Source organism: Rhinopithecus bieti, unplaced genomic scaffold (genome assembly GCF_001698545.2).
Source record: "Rhinopithecus bieti isolate Rb0 unplaced genomic scaffold, ASM169854v2 scaffold_2554, whole genome shotgun sequence".
Lineage (NCBI taxonomy): Eukaryota > Metazoa > Chordata > Mammalia > Primates > Cercopithecidae > Rhinopithecus > Rhinopithecus bieti.
Window position 1 is genome coordinate 2,525,048 of NW_016804196.1, and position 23,930 is coordinate 2,548,977.

A 23,930-nucleotide genomic window follows, 5' to 3' on the forward strand; every position below is an offset into this window, starting at 1 on the left:
TTAAAGATATCTGAGAAACTGCAACAGAAAAGGCCTATTCCCATGTGAGTCTGAAGGGGCCAGTTACGGTGCAGCAGGGTGAGCCTGTGGCTGCAGGCGCACAACACAAACTCTATGATACTGTTAGAAGGAAGTTAACCTATTCTACAGACTCACATGGACCTGAAAGGACAAAATTAAGAAAACGACATGCCTCGAAGAGCAACATAAAGAAAGATAAAAAATACTGAGCACCTTTTACAATGTTGTAATAAAATATTTATTAATTTCTCTGTATAAAAATTTGGGAAAAGATAAAAGGCAAAACCACACATAGAAAGAGGTCAATGATAAGTGTTTATACAGTCAGTTTTCTCTGATGTGTGGAAAAAAACTGATAAAAAAAATCCTTTGAGGTAATATGAAAGTTCATGGTTCTCATTCCATCAACATCACTGTTTGCTACCATAGCTTCTTAGTTGTCCAGCTAGATTTTATGCTATGAACTGATGCATGAGATTTCATAAAACATTAATACCTCTTTTTTATACTGTAATTCTTTCACTGGTATACCATAAAGTAGTATTACAAATAAATTATAACTACATTTCATCATAAATCGAAATTAAGAAAGTACACTTCACCAAACTGATTTCTGACTCTTTTAAATTGTATTTATTCACTCCCCACCAATTTGAAAAATCTAGTAAATTACAGAGGGCTTCCTAGTCATTAACGTGAATTAGTAATGCTATAACTTAATTCAAAAGCAATTACTTCTTAAAAATAGTGCACATACCAGGAAAGCTTTGCATCAGCCAAAAGCTACCGGCATACCACAGGCAAAAGGCCAACTCCACAGGGATATGTAAAGGTCATTTTATGGACAATCCATATAAAAAATGCTCTCAAGATATTTTGCTCATTAGAATTTGTTTACAAATGGAAATCTAATCTGATGATTTTAGGCCTTTGGGCTAGAATCTCACAACCAGAAAGAATAACATCTCTAATATGAATTCTTATGATATTGTCAGAAAGTTAAACCATTGAATTTTAAACTCCTGTTAAAACAATAGATGACAGTAAAAATAAATTCAAAGGGAAATAAATAATACATGAAAAAGCTATGGGGTAACAAATGTTGAGCCTACAATTAAAAACTATTTATTTTAAATGTTTTCCTATGTATAAGACAGAAATACCAAGCACTTTCTACTTTTGTGTTGTCAGAAATTCCATGAAAATCCAGAAATGAAAAAACAAAACCAAAAAGTGAAGGATAGACATGCATCTAGCGGTTGACTGTGAAAACCCGAGAAATAGCACTAACAAGGATAAGATAGTATTATTGCATACTAAACTTTTGAAATAATACACCCTGATTGTCCAACAAAACCAGTGCTGAAAGCTGATAAATATTGACGGTGGCACCTGGTGATTTCCTTCCAGCTCAGCCACGGCAATGATTCTGGATGCCATCAGCACTGCCCCCACAGGCATGTGCTCGCTTCTGGGTATGCAGGAAGCTGTGCGGTTGGGGACCAGATTACTGCAGGTGTTCTCAACATCACTGGGAAGAACTGCCAGCCAAAGGAGAAAAACGAAAATGGAGAATTCCTTCCTATGCTTTTCCACAGATATAATCACTATTTCATGCCTGCAAAATCTAGGAAAAAAAGAAAAGAAGCTCCTTTGTTCCAGATAACCTGTCAATTCGGAATTCCAAATACCATTTTTCCTACAGGAGTAGAATATACTATATATCCATATCCATCTTCTTATTGAGTCCTTGATGAGATTTTAGTTTAAAAGGAGAATCAGGATCCAGATGCTGAATGGTGCTTCAGCAACTTCACATGAAGTGACTTTTGGGTTTGCCACATAGTCTGAGTTTCTTTGTTGTGAGCAGCTGGGCCAGGCCATTGAGGAACACCAAAAAGATGGTCATGGACATGACAATCACATAGTGGCTGATGCTGCAAAGGGAGAAAAAGATGTTATAGGCAGAGAGAACATAGGTGAGGAAAAGCATGAGCTTCCTCTGAATGGTTTTAAATGGACAGATGAAAATCTCCTCTTTCAGGAGCTGGAGTAGGTGTTCCTTCCCCTATTTCTCCTGCTAAGTACAGCTGTCCGTTGGTTTCTGGTTCCAGGACCTTCAAGTACAGCTGTCCGTGGACTGGTTCCAGGACCTTCCATGAATACACAAATCTTCGAATGCTCAAATCCCTGATATAAAATGGTGTTGTATTTGTAAATAAGCTATGCACATCCTCCTGTATACTTTAGACCAGGGGTCCCCAACCCTCAGGCAGTGGACTGGTACCAGTCTGTGGCTTGTTAGGAACTGGCTGCAAAGCAGGAGGTGAGTGGTGGACAAGTGAGCATTACTGCCTGAGCTCTGCCTCCTGTCAGATCAGCAGCGGCATTAGATTCTCAGAGGAGCACGAACCCTATTGTGAACTGTGCTTGCAAGGGATCTAGGCTGTGCCCTCCTTATGAGAATCTAATGAGTGCCTGATAATCTGAGGTGGAACAGTTTCATCCCGAAATCATCCCTCATCCCTGCATACACAGCAGTGTGTGGAAAAACTGTCTTCCATGAAACCATTCCCTGGTGCCAAAAAGGTTGGGGACTGCTTCTTTAGATAATCTCTAGATTACCTACAAAACCTAACGCAATGTAAATGCCATGTATGTAATTGTTACACTGTATTGTTTAGAGAATAATGGCAAGAATAGAAAGTCTGTACATGTTCAGTACTGATGCAATTTAAAAAATATTTTCAGTCCATAGCTGGCTGAAGCCATGATGTGGAAGCCGAGGATACAGAGGGATGACTATACAACTAAAATGTTGGACACTATAAACAAACATCGGATGACTCCAGGTGGTGGAAAGAGGGCAGACTGGTCAGTGATCTTGGGTCCCAAAGAATTCCTGAATTTTTTTTGCAGGAAGACACCAGCAACCTAGAAACGCCAGTGGGCACAGACCCCCAAAAAATCCCCAAAAAACAATAATACCACCACCAGAAGAGCCTATTCTCTCTAGCTAAGGGATAGACAAGGAAAGGAGCAGTCCTGAAAGACAGAAAATGTTTAGATAGTAACTGATCTACTTCAGCCAAACACCACAGAAGAAACGTGGCTCCACCCCTACCTATTCCAGCACAGGCTGAGTGGGGAGCCCAGACTTCCATCCTCACCAGGCTATAATGGGGCACTCTAACTCCCCACCTGTGCCCTCCCCTCCACTGTCATGGTGTCAAGGAAGGCTGAGGAGGGAAACTGGTACTTTTGTCCATACCTGGCGGATGTCAGTGGACATCACGTGGGAAGCCTAGACTTCTACCTCCATGAAGCAGTAATGAGGTCCCTCCCCCTCTTCAATGGGGTCATGTCAGAGGAGGCCTAGTGCAGAGCCACGAATTCCATCTCCACTCAGAGGTAGAAAGGCCATTCTTTTCCTGACCATGTTATTGGTGGAGGTCTCATGGGAGGCAAAGAAGACCTCTATCCTTCCCAGCCATGAAGGCAGTAGTGGAGGCCTTGCAGGGAGCTGTAATGCTGGTCCCTGGCAGGCAGCAGTAAGGAGCTCCCTCTAGGGTGCCAATGGAGGCTGCATGGGGACCTGGATTTCTAACCTCATCAGGCAGAAATGAGGTAGTGTCTCCTCTTCCCCTGCCATAGTAGTGTCAGAAGTCAGTTAAAACAGAAGGTTTAAGTAAGACTGAGAATCTCATAAACAAATATCCAAAATGTCTAGGTTTCAAGAGAAAATCATTCACCACATCAAGAACCAGGAATATCTCAAGCAGAATGAAAAAAGACAATCAATAGATATCAAAACCTAAATAATAGAGCTATTAGAATTATCTGGCAAAAATTTTAAAATGGTCATTATAAAAATACTTTAATGAGCAATTATGTACACACTAGAAACAAGCAAAAAAAAAAAAAAAAAAAAAAAAAAAAAAAAAAAAAAAAAAAAAAAAAAAAACCAAAATCTGAGCTAAGAAACAGAAATTCTCAGCAAAGAAACAGAAGATGTAAACAAGAAGCAAATAAAAAAGTCTAGAACTAAAAATAAAATAACCAAAATAAAAACTTCTGTGGAAGTACTCAACAGCAGAACTGAGGGGACACAGGAAAGGATCCGTGAACCTGAGGATAAAACAACAGCATTTACCCAGCCTAAAAAACAAAAATAGACTTAAAAAAAAAAATGAACACAGTCTCAGGGACCTGTGGACTGTGACAAAAGATCTAACATTTGTGTCACTGGAGTTCTAGAAGGAAAAGAAAAAGAGGCTAAAAGAGTACTCACAGGAATAGTGGCTGAAAAGCTTCCAAACGTGACAAAAGACATAAATCTTACAGAAGCTAAGCAAACCTCAAATAAGGTAAACTCAAAGCAATCCACACAAAGACACATCAAATTACTAAAAACCAAAAACAAAGAAAAGAATTGAAAGCAGTGAGAAATGACACCTTGCCTATAGGGGAAAAACTATTTGAATAGCAGATTTCTCATCAGAAAATATGGAAATCACCAGAAAATGGTGCAACATTTTTCAAGTGTTGAAAGAAAATAACTGTCAACCCAGAATCCAATAAAACTATCCCATGGAAATAAAGGGGAAATCAGAATTCACCGATGAAAAAAAAAAAACCTAAATGAATTTATTGCCTGCAGACCTAATCTAAAAGAATGCCTGAAGGAAGTTTTCTAAACAGAAATAAAACAATAAAAGAAGGAATGTGCTAAAATCACAAAGTAAGAAGAACTCAGCAAGTAAAAATCTGGGTAAAGATAGTAAGTTTTCCTTGTCCTCTTAAGTTTTTAAAATTATATTTGATAGCTGATGCAAAAATTCTAATACTGTCTGATGTGGTTTCAAATGTGTGTAGAGGAAATATTTAAGATAATTATATTGTAAGCAGGGGAAGGCAACAGGATGTAGAAGGAGGTAAGGTTTCTATACATTACTTAAACTGGTAAAATGACATCACCAGTAGACTGGGATTAGCTATGTATATATAAATACCTAGAGCAACCATTTAAAAAGCCATGCAGGCTGGACGCGGTGGCTCACACCTGTAATCCCAGCACTTTGGGAGGCTGAGGCGGGCAGATCACAAGGTCAGGAGATCAGGACCATCCTGGCTAACATGGTGAAACTCTGTCTCTACTAAAAATACAAAAACAAAATTAGCCAGGCGTGGTGGCAGGTGCCTGTAGTCCCAGCTACTCAGGAGGCGGAGGCAGGAGAATGGCATGAACCCGGGAGGCGGAGACTGCAGTGAACTGAGATTGCACCAGTGCACTCTAGCCTGGGTGACAGAGCGAGACTCCGTCTCCAAAAAAAAAAAAAAAAAAAAAAGCCATACAAAGAGATACACCACAGAAAAGTAAAAAAATAATTCCATAAAATGTTCAAGTAATATACTGGATGGCAGGAAACATAAAACACTGAGAATAAACAGAAAATAAAAAAATAAAATGACAGACTTAAGCCCTAACATATCAATAACTACATTAAATGTGAATAGTCTATATACACCAACTAAAAAACAGAGATTGGTAGAAGAGAATAAAAAACAATGACCAATGACCAAACCACGTGCTGTCTAAAAGATACTTCAAGTATGGAGGAAACATCAGGCAAACATTTATTTTAAAAAAGCAGGAGTAGCTATATTAGTATCAGATAAAATAGACTTCCGAGGAAACAGACTTCAGAGCAAAGATACCCTTTCTCAAAAACTGATAGAAAAACAACACTGAAAATCAGCAAGGATACAGAAGAACTCAACACTATCAAACAACAGGATTTAACTCACAGTGATAAAACGCTCCACCCAACAAGAGCACAATACATGCTCTTTTCAAGTGCCCATACACACCAAGATAGACCATATTCTGGGCCATAAAACAAACCTCAGCAAGTTTAAAAGAACTGAAATCACACAGAGTGCCTTCTCTGACCACAATGGAATCCAACTAGAAATCAACAATAGATAACAGATATATTACCAAACACTCAGAAACGAAACAACACAACTGTATAATAATCCATGGGTCAAAGATGAAGTTTCAAGAGAAATAAAAAAAACAGATTGAATGTAATGAAAATAAAAAGGCAACACATCACAGTTGATGGGACACAGCTAAAGCAAGTACAGACAGGGAAGCAGACCCATGCAAATCTGCACCCCATCCCCCAAAAAGAGTGTAAACCATATACCTGATGTCACCACAGCCTATCAGTGTGAGTCTCACACTATCTACAAAAAGTAAATAAAATGGATCATGGACTTAAAAGTAAAATGTAAAAATATCAACATTTTGGGGAAAAAATCTTTGGGATCTGGAGCTAGCCAAAGAGCTCTTAGTCTTAATACAAAAAGCACAATCTAAAAAAGTAAATCTGATAAATAGGGCTTCAAAGCAAACAAACAAACCAAAAAAAAAAAAAAAACCCCTTATGCTCTGTGAAAGGCCCTGTTAAGAGGGTAAAAAGACAAGCCACGGACTGGGATAAAATACTTGCAAGCCATACATTCAACAAAATACTTTTTTCTTTTTTTAGGTAGGGTCTTGCTCTGTCACCCAGGCTGGAGTGCAGTGGTATGATCACAGCTCACTGCAGCTTTGACCTCCCTGGGCTCAGGTGATCCTCCCACCTCAGCCTCCTGAGCAGCAGAGACCACAGGCATGCACCACCACAGCCAGCTAATTTTTGTATTTTCTGTAGAGATGGGGTCTTGCCATGTTACCCAGGCTGGTCTTGAACTCTTGGGCTTAAACATTCTGCCACTTTGGCCTCTCAAAGTGTTAGGATTACAGGCATAAGCCACTGCATTCAGCCACAAAGGACTATTTCCTAGAATAGGATATTCTCAAAACTCAACAGTAAAAAAAGACTCCACAAACAATTCAATTAGAAAATGATCAAAAGACATGAACAGACGTTTCATCAAAGAGGATATACAGATAGTAAATAAACAGATGAAAAAATGTTCAATATCATTAACCATTATACAAGTTGAAGCCAAAATGAGATATCACTACACACCCACTTGAACAGCTAAAATAAAAAATAGTGACAACACCAAATGCTGGCAGGGATGCAGAGAAACTGGATTGACAGTCTCTGGTACAACCACTCTGGTGGCAGTTTCTTTTAAAACTCAGCATGCAACTACCATGATTCTGAGCATGCACGCCAGAGGGAAAAAAAATGTTCACAAGAATGTTTATAGGATCTTTGTTCATAATAGCCAAAACCTTGAAATAACCTTGATGTCCTTCAACAGGTGAATGATTAAACAAACTGTGGCACATCCATACCATGGATTTACTCAGCAATAAAAAGTAATGAACGACTGAAATATGCAACAACGAATCACCAGGGAATTACTCTGAGAGTGGAAAAAAAAAGCTAACTCCAAAAAGTTACATACTATATGATTTACTTTATATCATATTTATGAAGTAACAACTACAGAAATGGAAAACATTAAATGTTGCCAGGGGTTAAGGAGGGTTTCTGGGTGGGAGCAAAGTGCCTGGGCTATAAAGGGCAACATGAAGGATCTTTGTGCTGGTAGAAATGTTCTGTCTTTTGACAGTTTCAATGTCAACATCCTGGTTATACTATATATTATACTATCGTTCTGCATAAAGTTACCTCTAGGGGGAAGTCAGGTAGAGGGTATAGGAGATCTCTCTGTATTCTTTCTTACAACCTCATGTGAATCTATAATAATGTTAAAATGAAATATTTAATTAAAAACTTTTTTTAGTTCACAGGCTGTACAAAAACAAGAGGTGGGCTGCATTTGGCTAAAGGGCATAGGTTGCTAGCCTCTACCCTGGCCTGTAAGATCTGTGGAAGCAGGGACTATAATTTTTTATCTCTCTTCCCATTGCACCTCTAACGTCTCGTGCAAGGTCTTATAGGCATTTAATCAATATTTGTTAAATGAATTATTAAAGATAATTTGTAATTAGAAAAAACGATAAAATCTTCTTTTGTTTTATGTTACCCTGGCAAATTTAATCTGAACTTATTTAGGTTGGTGCAAAAGTAATTGCAGTTTTGCCATTTAAAAAAAAAAAAAAAAAAAAAAAAGGAAAAAACCGCAATTACTTTTGCACTAACCTAATAAAATTGGACTTCCCCAAAATATAATAAGGATAATCAATACCAAAAGCTAAACAGCAAAATCAAAATGCCAAAAGAAACAAAAAGTTTCTACAAAAGTAAAGTAAAACTAGCCCTACAAAATATTAAAATATAAAGTTAAATGTAACACGGGCATTAGTATCAACAGGACAACGGAAGAGAACAGATCATCCTGTCACCCAAGATCAAGGAATCATCACCAGTAACTCCCAACTGTCCTGGCTGGACTCACTGTAAACTTATAAGCACAAATGAGATTTGGTTCTCATCAGTGTCTCAATCCTGATTGCACACTTGTGAATTATTCTTCTCTGAGTCAAACCAATTTGTGTCCTTCTCTCCTCAAAGTTCTGTCACCTTCCTCCCATCTCAGCAGACGACTCTGCTTTTTTTTAATTGAGAAAACACTGATAAAGTGATCACAAGAGAAGTGCCTCTTCTCACCCCGAACTTTCTAACCCACTCATATCTGTGCCCATATTGCCTCCTGTACCTTTCTTGTCTAAAACAAACCCCTCCACTTCTACTTTGGATCCCATCCCAACTCTCCCACTAAAGCTGGGGTCTCCAATCCCCAGGCCTTGGACCGGTACCAGTTCATGGCCTGTTAGGAACTGGGCCGCACAGCAGGAGGTGAGCGGCAGGGAAGTGAGTGAAGCTTCATCTGTATTTGCAGCTGCTCTGCATCGCTGGCATTACTGCCTGAGCTCCACCTCTTGTCAAATGAGTGGCGGCATCAGATTCTCACAGGAGCATGAACTCTATTGTGAACTGCGCATGCAAGGGATCTAGGTTGTGTGCCCGTTATGAAAATATAATGAATGCCGGATGATCTGAGGTAGAACAGTTTCATTCTGAAATCACCCCCGCCGGCCCCTGCACCCCTCGCCCCATCTGTGGAAAACTGTCTTCCACGAAACTGGTCACTAGTGTCAAAATGACTGGGGACCACTGTACTAAAGGACTATATTTTTCCAACTATCCCTTTCCTCTTAGATATTACCCATTTTTCCTTCTCTAGGTGAGCATATCCTTGACCATACTAATGTGTAATTTCTCTCATTCTAACTCTCCTAAGATTCCATAGCTCCCTCCAGCACCATCCTAATTTAAATTTTATATATGCAAAACCCAGATCTTAATCTCCCACACCTTCCTTCACCAAACTCACTCCTCTTAGAGCTTTCTCCAGATCTCTGCAATGGCTTTCCTAGTCCCTCAGTTACTCAAGATTAAAAAACAAAATTAGGAGTCGCTCTTGATTCTTTTTTTCTCCTAGTATGTTAATCTACCAACAAATCCTATCAGCCTCTCTGAAAATATTTTCTAAGTCCAACCACTTGTTGCCATTTTGAATTGCTACCCTAGCCTAAACTGCCATCATCTCTAGCTTACAATACCATGAAAGCCTCTTCCTCAATCTTCCTGCTCCCTCTCTCGATCCCTCCAATAGGTTCTTTACACTGTGGCCAGTGTTACGTCAAAAATGTGAAGCAAATAAAATAACTTCCTGCTCAATAAACTAATGCTTCAACTTACACTTGGAATAAACTCCCAGTTCTTTACAATGACTTTCAAAGGTCATAAGTGATAGCAAATATCTACTCTCTGAATTCTCTCCCCACCATGTTTTCCCTCACACCATTCTAGCTACACTAACTATACAGAGCACCCTTGGACACAAGTAACTCCATCTCAGAAAAAAGACTCCATCTTACATTTCATAGGACACTTTGCCAACAGGGACAAGATATTTTGATTAATAAATTAATATATAAAGACTGCATCCAACGAGATAAGGACATAAACAGGCAGACTCTTGCACTATCAGTCCTCACTGGAGGACTCTGCAGCCATAAAAAGAGCAGGACTTCACAGCTCAAAATGGCTGTCTTTACTGACACTGTCTTGCTGTGACTCCTGATAAGCACCCAGCATCTGCCACTGAAGTCTGTGCACACATCAAAGACTCTTTCTTGTAAAACAGATGGGCCCTGGCACAGACTGGGAGGTTCTTTTTGCCTTCCTCACTTTCCCTGGACTATTTCCTTAACCCTTTTTCCTACTTCTCTCCTCTTGATGTTAAATGTTACTTTGTTGTGGAATGTTTAACCTGCAACATTTAGATATTAATTAGGTATAATATTACATATAGTTTACAATATTGACTGACTTGTGGAGTGGCTTGTGGCTGTGTAGCTGTGACTACCAAGTGACCGGGAAGTTCTAAGGAGCACTGCCTCCTAGAAAACTCCATGCAATTCGTGGCTTTTGCTATTGAAATAGCATCGACAAAAGTCTGACACTGTGGAAAGACACAAACATGAATGAACCTCGTTATCTCTGACCTTGCACTGCTCATAAGACTAACTTTCATATTTTCAAAAGTATTTATTCACATGGGGAAACGGTTATTGCAGAAAACCATCTTTTAAAAAAACTGTATATGTCTGCACACAAATTAAAGCTAAAAGGACATACATCAATATGTTGAATAGTGGTTCTCCCTGAATACTACAAACTGAGACACTGAATTATGAATGACTTATTTTTTCTTAATGCTTTCAGTATTTTCTTTAATATATTTGTAATATATTGCTATTTATGTGATGTTTACAAATTATGCTAGGTTTAGCCACAGAACTCTAAGGCTGACTTCATAATTACCACAGAAATCTTCAACTCTGTTCTGTTTCTGAGGCCTCAGAGGACACTCCAAAATTGGTACCAGTTCCTGAGATTAAAATCCTCAATCCAGGTCAGGTGTACTGGCTCATCATGCTTGTAATCCCAGCACTTTGAGAGGCCAAGGCAGAAGGATCTCTTGAGCTTAGGAATTTCAGACCAGCCTGGGCAACAGAGTGAGACCCTGTCTCTAAAAAATAAAAATTAAAAAAATTACCCAGGTGTGGTGGCAGACACCTGTGGTCCTCACTACTCAGGAGACTGAGTTGGGAAGATCACTTCAGGCTACAAGGTGGAAGCTGCAGTGGTGATCACCTCACTGTACTGCAGCCTGGGTGAAAGAGCAAGACCCTGTCTCAAAAAAACAAAACAAAACAAAACACTGGATAGAATCATCCCAGCTTCTTCAGGGACTGAAGTTTGTAGTCAGAGATGAGATGAGTACAAACTCTTCAGCATAAAGCCTGGAGGTCAAATCCAGAAAAGCTCAATCTGACCTTAGTTCGATGGGGGAAACCAGGCAAGGAGGTAGGGAGCTAGATAGATTAAAAGCAACAAGGACCATAAAAGATTAATCTTTTATAAGCATTATAGAAAGGATAAACAGAATGTGGTATATTCAAACAATGGAGCATTATTCAGCAATGAATAAAGTACTTTTACATGCTACAATATAGATGAATGGCAAAAAAATAAAATAAAATAAAAAGTTACACTAACTGGAAGAAGTTAGGTGAAAAAAAATTACATTTTGTATTTTTCTGTTTATATGAAATGTCCACAATAGGCAAATCTGTAGAGACAGAAAGCAGATTTGTGGTTGCCTGGGCTTGGGATGGTAATGGGAACAGATTGTGAACAGGTAGCGGGTATTTTCTGTGTGATGGAAGTGTTCAAAAAATAGATTGTGGTGATGGTTGCACAACTCCATTCATTTGCTAAAAATCATCAAAATGACTTAAAACATTTATTAAAGCATTAAACTAAAATAGATAAATTTTATGGTATGAATTATCTCAATTAAGCTGTTAAGAATAAAAACAAAGAAAGAAAATATTACATGCTAGCAGATTTTGTTGTTGAATTTTGCCATCACTTTTAGGTTAAAATATTAAATCTGACTTGATGTCTAACAAAAATGGCCTGTAAAACCAGTAGGTGACCCATCCTCAAATTTAATCTAAAGCCTGTCTATCAAAGGCATTCCACAGATCACTCATCTCCTTACAGTGGCCTGAAATTACTCTCAGCTCATGTAAGCTAACATAATTGGCAGGGAACAGTTGTGAAGCTCATCATCTTCATGCAATTGAGCCATAAGGCATCCAACTTGTGATATCTTGCATCAATCAAGTCTTGGTGTCATCTCAACATAGCAGAGTTAAAGGAACATCAAATTTCAACTTGAAATGAGTTCAGCTGTTCCCACTCCCCTCCCATGACTATTGTGCCATCATTTAAATCAGCAGTTCTCAAGATGTACACGTGTGATGGTCAAGGGGAAGAGTGTATGTGTGGAGGCACACGGAATTGCCAGGCAGGCCTTTTCAACCTGCACAATGGTGACAAAATGTTGATTGTATTTCTCCTCTATCAGGGTGATGGGCAGTAGAAGCAGGTCATACCTGTTCGATGTACTGGGGCAGAAAAAGTCTGAGAGCCATTGATTTTGATAAAGTTTGGTATTCATTGTAAGAGTACAGATGTTTTATGACACTTATTAATTACATTTAGGATATACAAACACTATTGAATAGAATCATGAGTTCTCTCTTTTTTTTGAGTTCTCATTATATCGAAAGAGAAATGATAAACACGTTGGTTGTCATTTGTATTTCAATAAGGTATAACAATCGTGCATGTGGGAAAAAATTAAAGTCCAAATGAATAGTGCCATCAAACCAAACTGCAGCTCAATCAAACTGATGATCTTGACTACTCTACCCACCTCACTACAAATGGATTTAGAACATAAATCTGAATATATGTTTTTATAGTTATGAAAATTACCTCAAATGAATTTTTTTCTCTAGTTTTAAAAATGCACTTTCAGTATGCCATATAAAAGGCAATACTCTATAAAGTTTATGACCTGCTATAAACGAAGATAAAGTGTAAAGATCAAAAGAAGAAAATACTAAATTAGCTCTGTCAGCTGAACAGTTTTATGGCCTGGGCAGGATATTTTTCACATGGCTGTTAAAAAGGATACCTGATACCACAGGTTCTCAAGAGAAACACTGAACTCACACCAGTTGTTTCAGCTGAATACACTGACTGCAGTGCATCCTTCCTGAGTCTCAGTTTCAGTTTGGTAAAATCTGCTCTGAACATGCATTTGAAACAGAGAGTACTATGGCTATAAACAGATACACTATCTAATGCCCTAATAATACAATCTTTTATTGTTTAAGAAGCTATACTTATTAACCTGAAACTATTAATAATAGGTGACAAATCTCTCAGAAGTATTCTAAAAACCCACAGCAGTCACCACAACACTATAAACATTACAGATACACACCAGACTACATTCACGGGGCAGTCAGCTCCCACTCCTCTCTCAAATTCTGGGACAGATTCCCACCACTTCAGGATTCACAAAGCAATAAAATAGTGAGGACAAAAGGGCAACATTCCACTCCCGTGAATAAAAAGCACGGAATGGCTGAAATTGCTAATTATACTATTAACACAAAGGAGTTTAGGAATAAAATTCGTCATGAAGGGGAACCAGTGCAGGAGCACAATTCCAATAACCCCGGCACCCGTGAAGGGAGCTCTGCCGGACAGTTATAATATCAGCAAAATGACAAGAAACACCACAGCTTTTCAAATATACCTTCACATAAGAATAACTGGAAACTCAAAACTTAAACGCAACATTCTCACAAACAGGAAGCAGAAAAAAGTACAATAATGAAGTTTCGACATGTGAACCCTATCGTACAGTGCTTTAGTTCTGAATCTTGACATACATTTCCCCCTACTTCCCCACCATTATCCAAGCCTTTTCCTCGCAATAAACTAAATGTTTATGAAGATGCATGAACCCCTCCTGCCCATCAGACCAGCAACACATGGTTCACAGAGACACTATATGCCATTACTGCTACACAGGATACAAAGGAAAGACCTTAGAATAAGGAAAGACCTTAGAATTCTAACTTAGCAACAACAAAAACATCACATTGCAGCATCAATTGGGGCAATTCCATTTAGAAAGCCTAACTTCACCAACTCAGATTTCATTTTTGTCTCTCCATCCTGACCCTACTCCCCTGACCCTGCAATCAACTTCTTCTCTTAAAGAGGGCATCTTTTAGACAATATAATGAGACAAAGAAGACAGAGCAAAGAGATATTTCATCAGGAATGACTAACAGAATATGTGGGAAATTTATGTAGATTTGTTCAGTGCCATCGGCCTGATGAACAGAGATCTGAGGTTTCTTATACCTGCCTTTGAGAAGTTTCTCAGAGCAAGCGCCCCGTTTAACCTATGGGGGTTAGATCCCCAATGATGAAACACTGAGAAAGAGGTAAACTAAGGTTTAACATAACTTATTCACTGGCTGTGCCTTTATCATCTTCTTATCCACTTTGGATTTTTAATGTTGTAGAGACAGGGGTGTGATGATTATAGCAGGACAACAGGCATAAATCAGGAATGTCTCCGGGAAATCAGGGCATAAGATCACTGTATATTCAGGGCAGCTCCCATTATAAAAAATATTATCACAAAATATTTCTATAGCATATTTTTACCCTGAATAGCATTAATAGTATTTTAATATGTATACATAAATTATTTAAAGCGCTGAAACATAAAATTAACACCCTTTTCTCAAGGCTAGTACGGGGTGGTGGTGGTTATAAATGCATCCTCCGCCTGTAAGTGCTGATGTGTCATTCTGTTTCCCTCGGTTTGAATGATGCTCATTGTTTTATGCTTTTGTATTCTGTTTTTTTCTTGCTGTTTTGTGCTGTTTATTCCATGATGGCTGTGTAAAGGAATGTTAAGAATAAGGCTGGAGGTATCACACAAATATCAAGAGGAATGTCATGATAGACGTTAAATGCGAGCTTGCACTAGCTCTTTTAAAATGTACCGAGCATCAACACCCATGAAAAGAAGGGAAAACAAAAATAATAAAAACATATCAAGCAAACACGGGTAATAAATGTAAAATAAAATGGACTATATCAAAATAAAAAACTTAAGCCTCCCAAAGGCTATTTTCTAGAAATTTCTTTATCTAAAATCTATGGTTTTATAGATTTTATCCAAAATCTATGGATTCTGAAATCCAAATTATTTATCACATATCATGCACATATGCATTGGGCTTTCTACCTCTATGACTTTGCTCATGTCCATCTGTCTGTCTAAAACAATCTTCCCAAACCTGTAAGTGCCGTAAGTGAAATTATACCTTTTGGGTAGAAGTTTTTCTGTGGCAAAACAATAGTTTCTGGTGATCCCAAAGGGAGATGAGAGTAAACAAGGTTGTACACCTTTTGGTGTAATTTTAATTAGGGGACTTACAGGTTTGGGAAGACTATTTTAGACAGACAGATGAAAATGTGGCACATATACACCATGGAACACTATGCAGCCATAAAAAAGGATGAGTTCATTTCCTTTGTAGGGACATGGATGAAGCTGGAAACCATAATTCTGAGCAAACTATTTCAAGGACAGAAAACCAAACACTGCATGTTCTCACTCATAGATGGGAATTGAACAACGAGAGCACTTGGACACAGGGTGGGGAACATCACACACCGCGGTCTGTCGTGGGGCAGGGGGAGCAGGGAGGGGATAGCATTAGGAGATATACCTAATGTAAATGACAAGTTAATGGGTGCAGCACATCAACACGGCACGTGTATACATATGTAACAAACCTGCACGTTGTACACACATACCCTAGAACTTAAAAGTATAATTAAAAAAAAAAAAAGAAATTACACCTTTTGTTCAAGGCCCAGTTCAAATGCCAGACTTGACATAATGTTTTCTGTCACTGAAGACTTAAGTAAAGCAGCCTCCCTCCTGTATTCTTATAACCCTTAACCACATGTTGCCTTATACTATAATCATGATCATTATGTCTTTAAACCTACATTAGGCCATAACCTCCCTGAAAGCAGTGGCCATCCATTAAGAGTCATACACTTCCAGGACTGGAATGTTCCATACCAGTTATACATCCTTATGCTTAAGTTCCTGATGAAGAAGCTATCTATCTCCAGAGATGGAGCATCACCAAGTCTTAAGTCCCATTCATCTCTGGGTACTTGACAATGTCTGGGAATGCTTTATGCATGGTGAGTGTTCAGTATGTATTTTTTTTCTTAAAAATGATCGATATATTAAACACATACACAATGCAAAAAATAAACCTAGCTATGCCACATTATTGTGCAATCAGTCTTTCAGAACCAGTTTCTACTCTGTAAAATAGAAATTGTTAATATTTTCTCCACATCATTTCATGAGCATCCACGAGATAACATAAGTACAATTCCTAATACACTGCATACAATAAATGATATTCTACTAGTAATAGCATTATCATCAATTTAATACCTTTCTCAATAATCCTTAACTTTTCCCAATCATTGTTTAACTTAACCTGCTTTTCCCAGGTTTGGGTAGAAGTTTTTCTGTGGCAAAACAATATAATCCCCCAATTAGTTTCTGGTGATCCCAGAGGGAGAGGAGAGAAACATGGTTGTATTAAATTAGTTAAAACAGCTGAACTTGACACTTCTTTTTCTTTTTGAGACGGAGTCTCGCTCTGTCACCCAGGCTGGAGTGCAGTGGCCGGATCTCAGCTCACTGCAAGCTCCGCCTCCCGGGTTTACGCCATTCTCCTGCCTCAGCCTCCCAAGTAGCTGGGACTACAGGCGCCCGCCAACTCGCCCGGCTAGTTTTTTGTATTTTTTAGTAGAGACGGGGTTTTGCCGTGTTAGCTAGGTTGGTCTCGATCTCCTGACCTCGCGATCCACCCGTCTCGGCCTCCCAAAGTGCTGGGATTACAGGCGTGACACTTCTAAAAAAAAAAAAAACTTCCCAGAATTTTCAAGAGAAAAATGGTGAGTCGTTAAACAAGCAACATTAAAGACTGCAGAAGGGATAAAGGAAGGCCTCCTGGACAAAGACAAACACAGGACTTCCAGAATAGACCCAAGGCTGATACTGATGCAGGAAGGGGGACAATAAAAGGCTAAAAGGTGTTTTCTTTTTCTTTCTCTCTCTTTCCCTCCCTTGGTCCTTTCTTCCTTCCTTCTTTCCTTTGCATGCCTTCCTTCCTTCCTTTCTCTCTTTCCTTTCTCCCCTCCTTTCCTTTTTTTTTCTTCCTTTTTTATAAAACAGTGCATTATTAGAGAGGTAGAGAAAGGAAAGAGAAGTTGTTCTGGGAATACTGTGCCAATCAACTTTTAGATCAAAGACTAAAAGTGATGAAACACTTCGTTTCTGAAAATAGAAACGAAACAGGGAAAAGAGTGCTGAACAGAATGGAACCCATCATGAACTAACAAGAGAATGGATTATTCAGTTGAGAAAAACTGAGTAAGGGGCAGAATGAACATAATTAAAAAAACAGGCTTCACTGGGCGCGGTGGCTCATGCCTGTAATCTCAGCACTTTGGGAGGCCAAGGCAGGCGGATCACAAGGTCTGGAGATCGAGACCATCCTGGCTAACACGGTGAAACCCCGTTTCTACTAAAAATACAAAAAATTAGCCGGGCGCAGGGGCAGGCGCCTATAGTCCCAGCTACTCGGGAGGCTGAGGCAGGAGAATGGCGTGAACTCGGGAGGCGGAGCTTGCAGTGAGCTGACATCACTCCAGCCTGGGTGACAGAGCAAGACTCTGTCTTAAAAAATAAATAAATAAATAAATAAATATTTTTAAAAAGACAGACTTGTGTTATTGCTCAGTAAGTAGTTGTTGAATAAAGCATGAAAAACTAAATATGTTAGTAAGTAGGAAAAAGATAATGAATTCAGGATTCCAAGGCTGAAATCTCCTCTATTTCAGTCCTAGGCATAAAGGTAATCAAGGTAAGCAAAGGGGATGCTGCAGCCAAGGAAAATTTCTGTTCAGGGGCTTGCTTCTAGGTATCTCGTTTCATCACTGCTTCTCTGATTTTGCCCCATTCTCTGTAGCCCTAGCAAAAGCCCTTCTCAAAGCTTTAGTTTTGGCAGGATAATACTCCCACATGCTTTCTTTAACCATACTTTTAACTTGCTAACAATAGTCTTCATGTCACAAGGTTTTCCTCTTAATTACCAATGTGACATTTACTACTTGTTTCCATCTTCTGACATAAATAACAAATCACTTTGCCAACTGTGCAGTTTGGCAGCATGCACAAAACAAGCAGTGACTGAGCAGCATGCACACCCCATGGCAGCTTCACCATTCACAAGTGCTTCCTTTAAGATCAGCTCAACCACTGACTGACTCTGCGACACGAGCAAGTCACAATCTCCTTAGGGCCACAGTGTCCTCATCTGTAAAATGGAGATGGCAAATGTATCTACTGCGAAAGATAATATCTACTGTGTTATGAGGGAAATCACATGAAATAATGTAGAAAGTAATGTAAATAGAGTAGCACAGAAGTGTTGGTTATTTTTGGTAGAAGTGTGACCAGTGGCAACCCTTTGACTGACATCCTGGGCCTCCCACTCAAGTTTGAGCTTCTATCTTACTTTGCCTTTTGTCTAATAGAGAGGACTCTGTGGTTTCTGAACAGCCTTTATCACGTCCTTCATGACTCCAATCTCAGATAAACAACTGTTGGGTATGGGGACTCTGTAGCAATGCACAGCCTTGCTGTGACCTTGTGGGAGGCTCTCTGCCTCTGCTCTGCTCTGCTCTGGAAATGAGCTCACTCCATTTGGGCCCCACATAATGCCTTCAAAATCCTTCTTTGACAGAGAGTAATTACACTGATTTAGGGACATTCACTCCTTCTAATTATAATATTCCTCATGCTCATTAGTAAAATAAATGAAAATAAAAATCTCCCTCAAAGGGAGGTGTGAGGGTATTCCCATGCAAATACTACTATTCTGTTTCTCCTCCCCTTTCTAATTAAACTTGAAAGAGTAGTCTGTACTTAGAACTCTACTTCCTGACCTCCAATTCTACTCATGCATTTTTCTCTTTTTTATCAGTCATACATGCAAGTACTAGAAAAGCAAAATAATGGAGAAAGACTTATAATGAAAAGCAACAATATCTCATTCCTTCTTATTCACTTTTCAGAGTAACCACTCTAACTACTTTTCTTTTTAGATCTTCTGGTGGTTACCCCCCTAATATGACTTATTACCTTTATGTTGTTGTTTATGGATGCATCCATTTAAAACAAAGTCCCTCCTACTAACCAGAATTTAATCTATGTATACTATGCTCCACTCATTTCAACTTTTAATTTTTCTATTTTTCCTTATGAATCAACTTTGAGGTATAATTTACATGCGAGAAAATGGAACCATTTTAAATGTCCCGTTAACTGAGTATTGACAAATGGTACGCCCATGTAACTAAAAACACCTTCAAAATATAGAACATTTCTGTCACCCTAAAAGTTCCTACATACCCTTTTGTGGTCAATCATACCCCAACTGCCAGCCCCAAACAACCGGTGATCAGCTTTCTGTGACTACAGTCTTGCCTGCTCTAGAATTTTATATAAATGGAGTACACTAGATAGTCTTAAATATCTGGTTTCTTTAACTCTATAAAGTTTCTGATAGTTATCCATGTAGTTGAGTTCATCACTTACTCACTTCCTTTTTAGATAAGTAATATCCCATTGTATGGCTACAGCACAATTTGTTTATCCATTCATGTGCTGATGAACATTTGGATTGTTTCAAGATTTTGGTTCTTACAAATATAGCTGCTCTGAAAATTCCTGTACAAGTCTTTCAGCATACATCTGTTTTGCCTTCTCTTGGGTACCTAGGCATGGAATTGCTGGGTCAAGGGTAGTGTGTATTTCAGTTTTTAAGAAAGTCTCTTTTCCCTCTAGGTCTAACTCACAAATAGGATGGCCACCAGTAAGTTCTAGGCATGTGATAGGAATTGCTGTGTCATGTTACAGGATGAGTAGGAGGGATGCCTGTCTCTGTCCTTTGTTAGGAGGAGGCTACACATGCTAGAATGGAGGACAGCCTTACTAAAGTGGAGGCACATATATCATAGCAGTGAAATTCCTCCCAGGTCTTTTCTTTTTTTTTTTTTTTTTTTTTTGTCTCTTTAGAGGCATCTTCTGGTTTTCCACTGGGAGTAAACTGCCTGTAGCACTTTCTCCATGGGGATGAAGGAAGGAGGAGACAGGTTATGGAGAGCCTACTGATACCATCATTTGGTAGGCAGATATCCAATTAATCTCCTGCTTCCCTTCCTCACTCCTCTTTCCACATTACTGTCTGACTGAGTCTGAAGCCCCTGCAACTCCCTTCCCTTTGGTCATACCGGTCTGTAGCTTCTGGGCTGCTGCTTCCTCCCTCTGGTTACCTATCTTCTAGAAATTTGTTGAACTCAAATTTGCTGATAGTCCTTCTCCCATTCTTTTCATTTTGCTAAGTGTCTTTATTTTTATTGGGGTCTTGGTAGAAAAAAGAAAAATGTTTATCTTTGGTCTGCAGTCCTCACCTGGAAACCGGAGGATCTGATTTAGTGCAGCAATCTAGCACCAGATCCTACCCCTGAAACTTCTCCAGCCACGCTCAACAATGCCCACTGCCGCTTAAACCAAGGCACGCCTTTATGTTTTCACTTACCCTCTGTCACATCTGAGACTGCATGACCTCTCTCCTGCCTGAAATGCTCACTTGATTTTCACAACACGGCTCTCTCTCGGGTTTTCTCCTGCCTTCTAGCCACTTCTTTCAGCCCCGTTTCTATTCTTGTTCTCTGCTCTTCACCTTCTCTCACTCTACACATTCTCCCTAGCTCTTGTGACCCAACGTGCTTTTGTAAGCGCCACACTTCAGTGTTCAGACAGCTCCTGTCCTGAAAAACCTGCCTTAAGCTACAAGACTCAGACAGACACCCTAAGTGTCCCCACAGTGCAAGAGAGACTACTCTAGAATTTCTCACACTGCACCATATGGCCTGCTCACGGATCTGCTTCCTCCTCCAGCCTTATGCTTCCTGAGAACCCAGAACTGTGAGTTTCTCATCCCCAGTAACTCTCCTAGCATACAGCTGGTGCTCAATAAATATTTGCTGGATTGAATTGAGATCATGGATATGAAAAGGTGGTTTGTGTTTTATATATGTTATTACTGGTAATCAGAGTAAAAAATTTTTACTTTGAAGAAAAAACATGCCAAATAAACCTCAAGCTAATTAAAGAAAATCTAAAATTCTTAGTGCAATACAAATTAATGCCTGTTCATAAACTAATGATGCATATCTTCCTATGAAAATTGCATCTTCTTCATTCCTTGGCACCTCTTTAGAGTCAAACCAATTTAGACGTCTCTGATCAAAACAGTCTCACACCCAAGTTCACAGCAGCATTATTTACAACAACCAAAGGTGGAAACAGCTCTAGTATCCATTGACAGATGAACAGGTGAACAATATGGCATATGCATATACACATACAATGAAATATCATTCAGCCTTTAAAAGGTAAGAAATTCTGACACATGCTACAATATAAATGAACCTTAATGATATTACACCAAGTGAAATAAGTCAGTTGCAAGAAAGACAAATACTGTATGATGTCATTTATAAGAGGTACCCAGAGTCATCAAATTCATAGAAAGAAAGGTAGAATGGTGGTCGCCAGGGGCTGACGAGAGGGAGAATGGGATGTGACTGATTAATGCATTCAGAGTTTGCTTTTCAAGATGGAAAGAGTTCTGGAGACAGATGGTGTGTGGTAATAGTTGCACAACCATGTGAATGCATACTTAATGCCATTGAACTGTACACTGAAAAGCTGTTATGATGATAAATTTCATTATGTGTAGTTTATCACAGTTAAAAATAAAAGAAAAAGTCTCATACACAAAATACTGTATTTTACCAGAACATTTTTGAAGCAAAATTCTGACCTATGTCTAAAATGAAAATAATCAAATGGTAGAGTAAAGAGAGGTATGCCAAATGCAAGAAGCACTATAAAGGACAAAAAAAAAAAAAAAAAACAGAATTACAGAATGACAACAATAACAATTGCTGGCATTCACTGAAGCTTATTAGATGCCAGGCACTATGTTAAATACTTAAATGCTTTACATACATTAATTCATTCAAAATGACTACAAGAGAAATGGGGGGCTTAGAGAGATTAAGTCACTTAGCAAAGGTTTCACAGCTCAAAAGTGGCAGAAATGAGATTCAAACCCAGGCGCTCTGGTCTAAAGCCCATGCTCTGGCCACTATCTGCCTGGGCACTTTGGGATGAGAGGGCTGGGGAGGGGAGCAGAAGGGGATATCTAAACTTTCCCTAACTTTCAAGTTTAAGAGACAAATGAAAACAAAATCAATTATCTATGGAGTACCTTTTACGTGCCAAGCATGTATGGCATGTAAGAGATTCAAATCCAATCCTGGATCCGAGGGAATCCACAGTCTATTGGGAGAGGCAGATATGTATATAAATAACCAGGCAGTACATGCCAGGAGCTGCCTAAGAGGTATCAACAGAGGGAAGAGGATGTTTAACACATGGTGTCTCCTGCAAACCCATACAATTCTTGGCAATGCAAAGTGATGAATGAATATTGACTAAATGAAATAAAATCAGTATACAAAAATGTATTCTATCTCAGAATGCATTTGGAGAAGAAAAGACAAAAGAATCAATTTTGCTTTCTTCTTCTCAAAGAAAAGAAATTTAACAGATTATGGCAATCATTGAAATTGAAATCACAAAAAAAAGGAAACTGACTTTTTGTTCAGATTACACCTTATTTTTAATTAACTAATTAATTTATTTTTTTGAGATGGATGTCACTCTGTGGCCCAGGTTGGAGTGCAGTGGCCCAGTCATGGCTCACTGTAGCCCTGACCTCCCAGGCTCAAGCACTTTTTCTGCCTTAGCCTCCCAAGCAGCTGAGACTACAGGCATTGGCCACTGCACCTGGGTCATTTTTTCTTTTTTTTTGCTTTTTGTAGAAACACGGTCTCACTATGTTTTCCCAGGCTGGTCTCAAACTCCTGGGCTCAAGCAATCCTCCCACCTCGGCCTCCCAAAGTGCTGGGATTACAAGTGTGGGCCACTGTTCCTGGCCTTTACACTTTACACTATTTACACTTTAAACAGTTATCACATATTAAAAGGTTACCATATTAAAGATTCTAGGAGACAGATAATGATCACATGAAATTTAAACCACCATATAAAATTCATACTGCAACTAGAACAGCCTCATTTTTCTAAACAGAGATGAGAGATTAAGGAAACACACAAGGACACTGGAATGATCAGCTTTGAAACCATGGATTCAAGGAGTTTATCTTGCATCTTCTGTTGCCCTTTAGTTCTCTCTAGACTTAACATCTATCATCCTCCCCACAGCATTCCATGTAAACATTTGCTAATGTGCTAATGCCAAGAATTGGAGAGACGTCTCACTTCCAGAGGCTTAAAATAATGGCTACTTGCTGCACTTACCTCAAAATCATATTGGCACCTTCTATACTAAGATACTAAGTTTTAATTTTTTTCACTGCACTATTAAGAACTTCTACGTTAGTGTAGTCATGCGCCACATAACGACGTTTTAGTCAACAATGGCCTGCATGTATGCAGTGTTCCCGTAAGATTATAACAGACCTCGTGATAGCGCGGTGTCTTTGCAGCACAAAGCATTACTCTTACTTGTTTGTGGTGATGCCGGTGTAAACAAACCCACTGCACTGACAGTCCTATAAAAGTCTAGCACATACAATTATGTACAGTACATAATATCTGATAACGACAATAAACAACTGTTACTAGTATCTACATTTACTATACCATATTTTTCATGGTTTTTTAGACTGTACTCCTTTTCCATATATATATATATA

General features: G+C 38.9%; 1 protein-coding gene across 1 annotated transcript in view; it reads right to left on the reverse strand.

Moving 5' to 3' along the window:
* Positions 1–235: 235 nt before the first annotated feature.
* The window catches only part of PIGN (phosphatidylinositol glycan anchor biosynthesis class N), a 142,642-nt gene continuing 118,947 nt past the window's right edge, over positions 236–23,930 (reverse strand). The window contains exon 31 of the mRNA XM_017867141.1: positions 236–1,958. Coding sequence (XP_017722630.1) covers positions 1,835–1,958 — 124 coding nt within the window. The 3' untranslated portion in view covers positions 236–1,834. The remainder of the gene's footprint in view (positions 1,959–23,930) is intronic.